The sequence below is a fragment of the Protobothrops mucrosquamatus genome, unplaced genomic scaffold (genome assembly GCF_001527695.2).
Source record: "Protobothrops mucrosquamatus isolate PMUCROS unplaced genomic scaffold, P.Mucros_1.0 scaffold70, whole genome shotgun sequence".
Taxonomy (NCBI): domain Eukaryota; kingdom Metazoa; phylum Chordata; class Lepidosauria; order Squamata; family Viperidae; genus Protobothrops; species Protobothrops mucrosquamatus.
The window spans coordinates 462,530-474,571 of NW_015386448.1; the positions used below are offsets into that span (position 1 = coordinate 462,530).

At 42.6% G+C, this 12,042-nt stretch overlaps 1 protein-coding gene across 1 annotated transcript in view; it reads left to right on the forward strand.

Moving 5' to 3' along the window:
* The window catches only part of MYO5B (myosin VB), a 177,996-nt gene that overhangs the window by 88,749 nt on the left and 77,205 nt on the right, over positions 1-12,042 (forward strand). The window contains exons 17-18 of the mRNA XM_029283377.1: positions 970-1,126; positions 8,340-8,579. Coding sequence (XP_029139210.1) covers positions 970-1,126; positions 8,340-8,579 — 397 coding nt within the window. The remainder of the gene's footprint in view (positions 1-969; positions 1,127-8,339; positions 8,580-12,042) is intronic.

The following is a 12,042-nucleotide window of genomic DNA, read 5'->3' on the forward strand; positions in this document are numbered from 1 at the left end:
CAACGGGTGGAAACTCATCAAGGAGAGAAGCAACCTGGAACTAAGGAGAAACTTCCTGACAGTGAGAACAATTAACCAGTGGAACCACCTGCCTCCAGAAGCGGTGAATGCTCCAACACTGGAAGTTTTTAAGAAGAGACTGGACAGCCATTTCTCTGAAATGGTATAGGGTTTCCTGCCTAAGCAGGGGGTTGGACTAGATGACCTCCAAGGTCCCTTCCAACTTTATTATTATTATTATTATAAACCTTTATATTCCTTTGAACTGCCTGAATCTCCTGATTTTCCCGGCACTTGACAATGTGGCGATTCTTCCAAGCTGAGTTCTTTATTGTTTCTCACCTATAGATACAATCTTACCAGACTGAGGAATCTACTATCTGAATCTATAATCTATTCTATGAACTATTAAGGGAGGAGATATCTTCACCCTTGTTCTCTCACACACAACACACACACAACTCTGGGCTGAGTTGCCTCTTATTCCTCTGGACTGCACCCCCTCCCTCCTTGCTCCATTCCATCACATATCGTGAACCTAAGACGAAGCCCCGCACATTATACTACTCTGTGTGCAGTATATTGCTTTGAGCTTCTGGAGAAGAAGTAGGAAGTGAAACAAATAAATAAATGAAATGGAAATTGCATTTTACAACCCAGCCTGCCATCGTGCAATTAGAGCCACTATTGACTGATTGTCAGAACCAAGGAACACGAAGAAGGCAACAGCACACTTAAAGGAATTGTGGGCAATAACTCACTTCTGCAAAAGCTGTCCATTGAGGACCAGCCGTGATCCATCGCCCACAATTGTTGAGTCTCTGTTGGAAACAGGATGGAGTAGAAAATCTTCGAGGGAAGAACAGCAGTGACAGAAAATCAGTACAGGAGCACTTCTGTTAGGAACAATTGGTTTGTGTTGTCCTTATTTATCGTTGCTAAACCTTTTCCCCTTTTGCTCTTCTGCAGATTGGCTGATCATCTAAGGAAAACAAAAGCGGCCGTTATTTTCCAGAAACAATATCGAATGTTAAGGATACGCCGGGCCTACAAAACCATCCGTCAAGCAGCTATCACGATCCAGTCCTTCACCCGAGGAATGTTCGTTAGGAAGAACTATCAAAAGGTTTGTGGGTTTTTTTTAACTTTTTGCCTTCAGAACACACAAAAAGGTTTACATTTCAGTAGCCTTGTCTTTTTCTGTTTCACGCTTCATGGAAGTCAGATGCAAGTCGCCGGAGACTTAACGACCCATCATTTATCGGCCACTGGGAATTGTGGCCTCTGAAAGGTCTCATAAAGAGACTTCTAGCCGTCATGAAACGTTGTGCAAAGAAAGAAGAATATTTGTGGCTCAGGGTTGCAATGAGGGGTCCTGGACGCTCTCTGAGCTGGGTTGTTTTCTCCAATCAGGTTACCTAGCTTGGGTAATGAAACGTCTGCAAGAAGACAACCCAACTCAGAGGGCACCAGAGACCCCTCAGTGTTGTACAGCCCTACACAACCTCCTTGGCGATCACATGACTGTGTTTTGAGCACTTGGCAACCAGCTCACTTTGACGACTGGTTGAAGCGTCCTGCAGTCATGTGACCGTGGTTTGATTTCCCCCCCCCCGACAGAAAACTCCCATATGGGTGAATGGATTCAAACCTAAATCCATGTGAATAGCTCAGTGTCCATTGTAAAAACAGTCGTAAAATCAGCTCTAATCGTGTGGGTGCCTCGATCTTCATGACGTATGACTGAAATTCCAGTCCCAATTTTGGTCATAAGTCAAGGACTACCTGTATAATCTTTAGTGTGAACCAGGTTCTTACATGGTTATATACCAACAAATAAAATGCTGCATATATTCATTTTCTTGGGAAGGAAATTAAAGGAGTTTGTCCTAGGTACTGTGGACCAGGGAACGTACATACATATGTATTGCATAGTTTTATTGTCTTAATTCTCATTAGTATTTCATAGGCAATCACAAATATAGTAAAGTAGGTTAAGAACAAATACATTAAAAAAAACAACTGCTAAAATGGAGCAGATAAGTAGTAAGTATAGTTATCGTCTAAAAACATCTGCCACATTTTATTCTCTTTAATTCAAGCTAGATTCTATTGTAAACCTTCAAAAACTTCATTATGTTAAAGATAGATAAGGATAGATCAACAATGCTAGCAGACAATCAACATCATTTTTTAAAAATATTCAATCTGTCTTTAATACCGTCTTCAGTCCTGCATAACATTTTGCTTCTGAATTCCTGTTGTCTTCAGTGTAATTTAAGCATCTTACTTCTCATCTAGATTACAAGTCTTGCCTTTACTGAAAACTGGCAAGATCACTCCACACTTGGTTGTGAATGCCAGATTTCAAAACACAATGTTGTTTGCTATGTTACATGTCTTAGTTCTCTAATTGTAGAAGATTGGTAACAGAACAGAGATCTCAAAATGAGGTGAGAACATTCCATATGCTGGTATAGTCAAGGAATAAGTCTTCTCAATTCTTATTAGCAGCTCCTGTCAAAGTCTTAGGTGGATGTCTTCTCCATCACCTTCCATTGTTTGAGGTATCTCTTCCTGCTTCATTGGTAATTAATCTGGAAAGTCAGCCATCCATCTTATATATAAAACCTGAGCCCAACCTTTGTTAGGTATTAATCCTATAACTTAAGGTTCACTTTTGAAATCCTCAGATGGATGCCATCCTATCCAAAGAGTACAAAGGTTTTATTTTCTTTGAAGTAACCTTCAAACTGCTCTTGAAGGATTAACTAGTGACATACCAACAGCCTTTATCCCGTAATTCTTAGAATACAAATGGGTACCCTATTGCTATAGAGCTAGACAGATTGAAGTTGTTTGACAGGTGAGGATAGGAGTGTCTAAGAATAGTAACTCACAACCTTGTTACTTTTATATCTGATTACAATAGTGTGATATACCTGGGGCTGGCCTAGGGTGTTACCCAAAAACTGCAGTGGAGCAGCAGGTCCTCTGTCTACTAGGCCAGAGCTGATTAATTTTACAGCATCTGAGCTGTAGGAACTCGCCTTGACTTTCAGTAGGTTTCTGTATAAAACTCAAGGGGTTGGTAATAACCTATAAAACAACTTGAACTTAAGGCCGGATATCTTTAGGACTCCTCCAAAGAAGTTTCATTTTATCAGGGAATAGATGCTCCAGGTTTTCTCAGCACAAGGGGGTAGAAGGAGAGCTTGGTCATGGTTGCCTAGCCTCTTCAATAAGTCCCCAAACAGTCATGTTTAGCTGTCAAGAGTTGGCTTCTTTGGCAATCTCTTAAAGCAGGGGTAGTCAACCTTGGCTCTTTTATGATTCGTGGACTTCAACTCTCAGAATTCCTGAGCCAGCTTAGCTGGCTCAGGAATTCTGGGAGTTGAAGTCCACGAGTCATAAAAGAGCCAAGGTTGACTACCCCTGTCTTAGAGACTGAACAGTTTGTTCTTTGCTATTCTCACTTTCTTACTGTTCTACTCTAATATCATTAGCAATATTAATTTTACTTTTATTGATTGGGGGATTGGAATTAGGTTCTAATTTATTATGCTGCACAATATCTTCGCATCTATTCCCTATTTTGACCGCTAGAGCCAACCTGTAAGCGAAGAGCAGGCAGAGCCTGGGGGCAGAGTCAAGTGAGTAATCAGCCTAGAGTCCTTACACTCCCACAAACGGTCTCAGTCAACCCCTCTTGAATTCGCTTGTCTCTTATCTATCGTATCTCTTCTCTTATTTAGTCCTGACAGTTAGCTGACTAGATTCCTCTGGGGTGGGCATGAGCAATAAATCACCTTAGCTGGAACTCTGTGTGTGGTCCCGATTCCTCATGCTTGACACAACCTGATGGAAGAAGGAGAGAGGATGGGCAGGATGGAAAGGTCGCCCCTTCTTCTCCCAGTATGGTTGTCATCTGGAGTAGGATTAGTTAATAATAATAATAATAATAATAATAATAATAATAATAATAATAATAATAATAATAATAATAATAATAATAATAATAATAATAATAATAATAATAATAATAATAATAATAATAATAATAATAGTAAAGTTGGAAGGGATCTTGAAGGTCATCTAGTCCAACCCCCTGCTCAGGCAGGAAACCCTACACCATTTCGGACAAATGGCTGTCCAGTCTCTTCTTAAAAACTTCCAGTGTTGGAGCATTCACCGCTTCTGGAGGCAGGTTGTTCCACTGGTTAATTGTTCTCACTGTCAGGAAGTTTCTCCTTAGTTCTAGGTTGCTTCTCTCCTTGATCAGTTTCCACCCGTTGCTTCTTGTCCTGCCTTCAGGCGCTTTGGAGAATAGCTTGACTCCCTCTTCTTTGTGGCAGCCCCTGAGATACTGGAAGACTGCTATCATGTCCCCCCTCGTCCTTCTCTTCATTAAACTAGACATCCCCAATTCCTGCAACCGTTCCTTATATGAGTCACAGTGTTTAAAGACAGGGGGAACTTTCGGCCTGTCTCTCTCTCTCTTCACAACGGAGATGGAAGAGTGGCTTTTTGTGATGTCCCCTGTAGTTCTGAGCGAAGGCATCTGATGAAGCTCGGGAGCATTCACTAATAGCCGGGCAAATCTGTTCTCTGAATCCGAGACTGACTGTATTATAACCCTTTGCTTCTTTCTAAGGAAGCATTCTGCTACTTAGCTTTTCGGAATAATGAGGGACTTCTACTGAATTTATTTATTTATTTATTTATTTATTATTTTAATTTATATACCGCCCTTCTCCCATAGGACTCAGGGCGGTTCACAGCATATTAAAACAAATAATATACCCAAAATACAAAAAATACACAATACAAAAATACAAAAGAATAAACCCTGATAAAAGCCGAATTAAAACCAAATATTCCCAGCTGTGTTTCCGATTAAANTCGCTTTAAAGGTGGTAACTAACACCTTAAAGCGCACCCGGAAGACCACTGGTAACCAGTGCAGCTCGCGCAGCAGCGGTGTTACATGGGAGCGACGAGTCCCTCCCAACACCGCCCGCGCGGCCGCATTCTGGACCAGTTGGAGTCTCCGGGTGCTCCTCAGAGGGAGCCCCATGTAGAGAGCATTACAGTAGTCCAGATGATGGTCCAACATTGCATCCTTAGAGTTCTTTTGCAAGTTAGTATTTAATAAATATAGGGAAATAAGAAGTTGGGAAAACATGATTTGGAAGTATTTGCTGTAATTAATCCCTGGTGGGTTATCTGTATATACCAATGGTGGCGAACCTATGGCACGGGTGCCAGAGGCGGCACTCAGAGCCCTCTCTGTGGGCACGGGTGCCATCGCCCCAGTCCTAGGCCTTCAGCTGGGTTTTATAAAACCTTTTCGCTTTAGGCCTCCGCCGCCATGTGCAAAAAAAAAAAGGTTCAATCGGTCAATTTCAACTTCTCGCGAGAAAAAAAAAAGATCTTGCAAAGTTGGAATTGATTGACTGAACTTTTTAGTCCCACCCAGTCTGCCGTTACCACTGCAGCCACGCCCAGCCAATGGGCCACGCCCACCCAACGGGCCACGCCCACCCAATGGGCCAAACCCACCCAATGGGCCACACCCAGCCAATGGGCCACACCCACCCGGCACCCGACGATGCATAAGTGGGTTTTGGGTTGCAGTTTGGGCACTCGGTCTCTAAAAGGTTCGCCATCACTGGTATATGTACTATACAGTCTGGGAAAATATTATATATAAAACAGCTCAAAAGTTAACTTAGCCAGGCACCGTTGTTCCGTAGCTTTGAGCCCGGCCTTCCCTTTATTTGTGGCATACTTAATAATTTATGACCTAATAGGAAGAAATTCCTGGACTGCGTAATAAGATTTCATCCTCACCTATTTAGCGGCATGGCTTATTGGTGTCCGTCAGTTACATTTCACCGATACCTTCCATCTCTTCAGCAACTCTTTTCGTGTTTCTTGCCAGCACTATTCGATGGCGATTGCTAGGCCTTTTCTTTCCAAGCTGGCTTTTTCCCCTGACTCAGGACTTAGCTCATTGTCAGAGTGCAGAAGCATAAACTGTAGATATTTCAGTGTTTAAGCTCCACGGACAGAAGCAATTTTTCTGCAGTTCTTCGGAGGGCTGCTAGCTTAATGAAGCCACACAGAGAAGAAGAACCTCAGGGGAAAATGGAAAGATTAACATCGGGCTACAGCAGGGGTAGTCAACCTTGGCTCTTTTATGACTCGTGGACTTCAACTCCCAGAATTCCTGAGCCAGCACAGCTGGCTCAGGAATTCTGGGAGTTGAAGTCCACGAGTCATAAAAGAGCCAAGGTTGACTACCCCTGGGCTAGAGAGAAGAAAAGTCACACTTTCTGAGACTCGGAGAGACGCCACTCAGGAGCATACACGGAGTTGCCATTTTCATTACTCTTAGACCAGGGAGGTCCAACCTTGGCAACCTTAAGACCTGTGGACTTCAACTCCCAGAATTTCCTAGCCAGCCATGCTGGGTGGGGAATTCTGGGAGTTGAAGTCCACAAGTCTTAGATGTCTCTGGAGATTCTCAGTCATCCAGCTTACGGTTGTCCCTAAGGTGCTTTTTCAAAAGGCAACTAAGACTTCCTTTGTTTTTCCTTGAAGATGTTTCACTTCTCATCCAAGAAGCTTCTTCAGTGCTAAACTTCAGTTCTTCAAAACTGAAGAAGCTTCTTGGATGAGAAGCGAAACATCTTCAAGGAAAAACAAAGAAAGTCGTAGTTGCCTTTTGAAAAAGCACCTTTGGGACTCAAGTCTTAAGTTGCTAAGGTTGGACATCCCTGTCTTAAACTAACATTTTAACCACTGTTCCATAATAGTGTATGGATTCCATTGTCTATCTTTGTGCCTTTAGGGACACAATAACCAACTACTGAGTATTCATTTTGGAGCAATGTCAGTCTTCAATCATTTTGCCACTACGAAGTGCCTACGTGTTAATGGCTATTCCCCCGTTCACAATTGCCACAAGCAGCGTGAATTGGTATTTCTCATATTCATGTCAAATTATAAACTGCTGAAGAAATAATACCGCACACTTGATTTTAATATAATTATTTTGTTGGATCAGGTCCAGATGGATGTAATGTGAAGATGGTGAAAAAAAAATAGATCATGGTTCTACTGAGACAAATCATGGACTATTTGTAATAGATTAAATTGCTTTCTGTCTCATTGTTTTAATAATAGCACAACCAAAATATTGACCAACATTTCTATATAATATCCATACCTGTAGTCAGTATAAAGATGAAGTATTGATTTAACCTAATTTTGGGACTGGTTTGATACACATATTCAGCCACAAACTAACTGTACAGGGTACATTTTCAAAGCACGTTTAGCTAAAATGAACTGGGTTAACTTGTATAGCTAGAATATTAGAACTTCTGGCTTATGGCAAACCAAATACAGATGTATTTTTATGTTGCTTACAAGTTACGGACCATTTCTCACGTGACACCCCATTTTATTGATCTCGGGGTTCTAGTAAAACAAAGTTGCAAGCTTTATACTTGATACATACTCATCCGTGATCTAATTCATCAATTTCCTATTGATATTCCTACGCAAAGAAACTCAATAATGTATCTGCTTCCATTTTTGCACATTTTATAACCACCTAGCCTTATGTTGATAATATAATAATGTCTCTGTAGGCACCAAAATGAACCTTACAGGTGTTTGGAGATTTGGTGACTTTTTAGACTACTAAGGGCAAAAATAATATTTGCTTAGTGCTATTTCTTCCTCATCACGGAAGTGCAGAAAAATCAGAATGTGGCCAAACAATAAGTCATTGTTTGGTGATGAACATTTTATGGCAAAACTGAGCTATGGCTATTAACATTTGCTAAGGTGATGCATGAATTTTCCCATGGACCACTTGTGAAGTTCCTTAGTGGGGAATTTTCCCCGCAGTGTGGTGCTCTTTTGATGTATTGAATTTCAAATCTCATAACCACCCACCATGCAAGGAGGGGATAGTGGAAGTTAGAAGACATCAAGAGACCACTAGATTAGGAACGACTCTTGTATATCAACTTTCTGATGCCTTTACTACTCAAAAACGGAGACTTTCAAAGCTGTATATAACCTCTAAGAGTGTGCTCTTACTCTGATCAAATTCCCAGCCAGGAGGGCCATCACTGAAAACATTGAGCGCCGTTGTAAGCACTTTTTGATTTTGCTCTGTTGAAAAAAAACCAAATTCGTATTGATCAGTAGAGATCGATGACACCTAGACACTCCTAGATGGTGTTCTACTACGTTGATGCATGCTACCGTATTTTTTCCCCTCTCTTCTGTACGTTGCTATGTGTCCGTGTGCTTTTAAGATACTTATGGAGTACAAGGCCGTCATCCTCCAGAAACACACTCGAGCTTGGCTGGCTCGGAAGAATCTCTGCAAGTTCAGATGTGCAGCTGTGGTGATCCAGTGCTACTTCAGGCGCATGAAAGCCAAGCGGGAGCTGAAAGCTCTGAAGATAGAAGCCCGGTCGGCAGAGCACCTGAAGAGGCTCAATGTCGGCATGGAGAACAAAGTTGTGCAACTACAGAGAAAGATAGATGAACAGGTAAAATCCACCGAGTCTTGCTCTGTTGTGTGTACCTGCATCTCCCTGGTCTTCTGCATGGAAGTGTTTACTAATAGTCGCCTCCATTTTGTTTGCCTCCATATCTACAAAATATTGCCCAGCTCTACAACTTGGTAGAACAGCATGAAAGTATAAAATTGTCAAGGTTGGTGTTTCCCCTTGGTGCTTTAGTGACAATTTCTTTGTTTTCTATTTTGTCAACTCTCTTTCCATTTGATGACAAAGACTTTGCTTTGTTAATTTCTCCTGGCTGGGTGATGTCCAGACTTTTCACAATGCGATCCTTGGCTGTCTGATGAGCTTCAGCTAAATCCTAAGGGAAGCCATAATGCTGGGAATTTTCCAGGAGGCTTCCAAGGATGGGATTTTGTAGCACGTTTTTTTTTAAAGGCAAGGAGCAGCGAAATTCAAACTCAGATAAGTTGAGACAAAGAGTGAAAGTTGTTAAATAAAAAAATTAAATATCCAGGATGAGAGATGACGGGACTCAGGAAAGTTATGTGGGATGTTCAGTAATGCTGTGCGGAGTTTGGGAAATAATTCAGAAAAATATTATTTCATTTATTTGTTTATAAATTTATACGCTGTTGATCTCACTGTGAAGCTCTCTCCCTCTTAGTTGAATCCTGGCTCTTATTTGGGGCAAATCATAGGGACAAGTTCCTTTGTTGAGAAAATGAGGGCACGCTCCGCAGCGTCTTAGGCTACAGAGCTGTAGATGGGATGAGTGTGTTATTTCATTTTGGGAACTATGGGCTAGATCAGAGCTCCCCAGCCTTTCCGGATTGGTGGCCCAGAGGGAAAAGGAGGAGCAGGGAAATGTGCGCGTGTGCATGCACAAATAGGGCCACTAGTGCCCACGTGGCAGTGCTAGTACGAGTGGAGGGGTGCATGCACACATGTGTGCACTTGCCAGCCATTCCCGCAGCCCGGTGGCCAACAGGCCCACAGGTTGGAGACCCTTGGGCTAGATAATTTTGGGTGGCAAGGCAAATGTGGCCTGCAGGCCATAGTGACATGGTTCCGAAAAGAAGTAGCTTTTCAAAGAACTTTGAGGCTTATTTACCTTAAAGAATCCTTTGTTTTGCTACATCGCTTCGGCACGTACAATAAAGAAGCCAAAAACTGAAACCTCCCACCCCCAAGCACCCGTAACAACGCATAACTCACTCCTTCATTTTACAGTCATCAGTCATATTCTCCAATTAGTGTGAAGTGTGAATTGCCCCCTCCCTATTTCTCCTGTTACAGCTGACCTTGGCTGTGCTGTGCTGTGCTGAGATATTGTTATGATTAACTAGCATACTTTCCCATCTACTAGGCTAGTATTGTCTGCTTTAACTCTAGAAGTGATATGCAGGCTAAATAAAACATGTTTGCTTCTTCACATATGGCAAGCAAGAACATCCAACGTTAGCAGTCTTGACACATAGGTTGACAAACTCTAGACCAGTGATGGCGAACCTTTCAGAGACCCAGTGCCCAAACTGCAACCCAAAACCCACTTATTTATTACCGGATGCCGGGTGGGCGTGGCTGTGGTGGTCATGGCAGACTGGGTGGGCGGGGCCAGGGCAGCAGGGGCCAGTCCCTCGCCATCTCTGGGGCACGGCACGTGTGCCCACAGAGAGGGCTCTGAGTGCCGCCTCTGGCACGCGTGCCACAGGTTCGCCACCACTGCTCTAGACTACTGTTTCTCAACGGCTAAATTCATTGAGCCGGGAAAATCCCAAGTAGCAGCCCCAGTACTGGGTTACTATTCTTGGGTTAATGTCATGGTTCCAACAGATGAAACCAATTAAAAGGACTTCAAGGCAAAGATTTCTTCCTTAAAGAACAGTTTATTCAGGAAACATTCATCTGTCGGCAATCCACATAGCACCTAAGATATTGTTCCACCATTGCGTACGCTTTTTCAGCCGCCCCATTCGTAGACAGGTGAAAAGCCGATGACAGTCCTTGCGTTGAACCAATTATTTTCAGAAAGTTTATAGTGAACTTCAACTCCCACCTAAATTCCAGCTGAAGGACATAGGAGCATGGGCTTCTCTGAATCTCTTTAAAGCAACTACATATCTGCAGCTGCTTCACAGTCCCAGCTGCTTTAAAGAGCTGCAAGTAGAATGTCAAGGATCCCACAGATCAAAGCTCCTTTCTGTATCCGTATTTACAGCATTGCAGTTCTCTAACATCTAGTCCAGCGGTCTCCAACCTTGGCAACTTTTAAGACTGGTGGACTTCAGCTCCCAGAATTTCCAGCCAATATGGCTGACTAAGGAATTCTGGGAGTTGAAGTCCACATGTCTTAAAGTTGTCAAGTTTGGAGACCCCTGATTTAGTTATTTAAAAGTATGGGTGAGCTGTACTTTTACAGGTCTTTCAACTGAGTGAAACTATCACACAATAATCTCAGACTTTTCTCATATAGCTTGCGCTGTAACAATATTGTTGAAAATGAAAATTCCATATACACAAACAAAAAAAACCTCTTGGAATGGCTAGAAATAAATATAAAGGTCAAAGCTGGCTAAAACAAATTGACAGCCTGAAGTTTTCCGTGTCCAGCAAAAGCCGAGCCGTGTAGCCTGGCTTGATCCTGGCTCGGGCTGCATTAAATGAGATAATGGACAAATTATAAAGAGAAATTGGCTCTATCTTCCGTTTTATCAGGAAAGTAAATGAAACTGCCTGCCAAGCCAGGCTTTGCTATTAAGCCTCTTTTGTGCCGATCCTCCAGCATTTATGCTGGAAAAGCTATGCTGAGCTAACAGTGAATGTGACAACAATCTCAGTTCCCTTATCAGGGGCTACAAACAGAAACACTGGGTTCTTTTTTAGAAGGAGGTACATATTTTTTCTGTCTCTTCATTCGGTACAAAAACAGGTTTGCATAGGCTTGTAAGTTTTATAGCTGGAAATTCCTGATGAGTCTTGGTCTAAGTTGGCTGGAAAGTTGGCGGCCCGTGTTCGAGATCCGAGCGCCGTGAGACAGGGTGAGCCCCCCGTCCTCGCCCCCAGCTCCTGCCAACCCTAGCAGTTCGAAAGCACACAAATGCAAGTAGATAAATAAGTACCACTTTGATGGGAAGGTAGCAGTGCAACGTGGCATCATGCTGGCCACGTGATCGCGAAAATGTCTTCGGACAGCGCTGGCTCCACGGCCTTGAAACGGAGATCAGCAGCGCCCCCTAGAGTCGCCAACGACTAGCGGAGTAAAATCTGCAGGGGCTCCTTTACCTTACCTTGAGATTTGAGATTTGAGATTTTATTAAATTTATACCCCGCCCTTCTCCCGGAGGACTCAGGGCGGCTTACAGCCAGTTTAAAACAGTGGTACAATACAAAATTTAAAAAGATTAAAAATAACTATTTAAATTTGGCCGCTTCTACTAAAAATTTAATTTAAAACCCCTTTAAAATACCCCTAGGCCAGTCCTGCCTG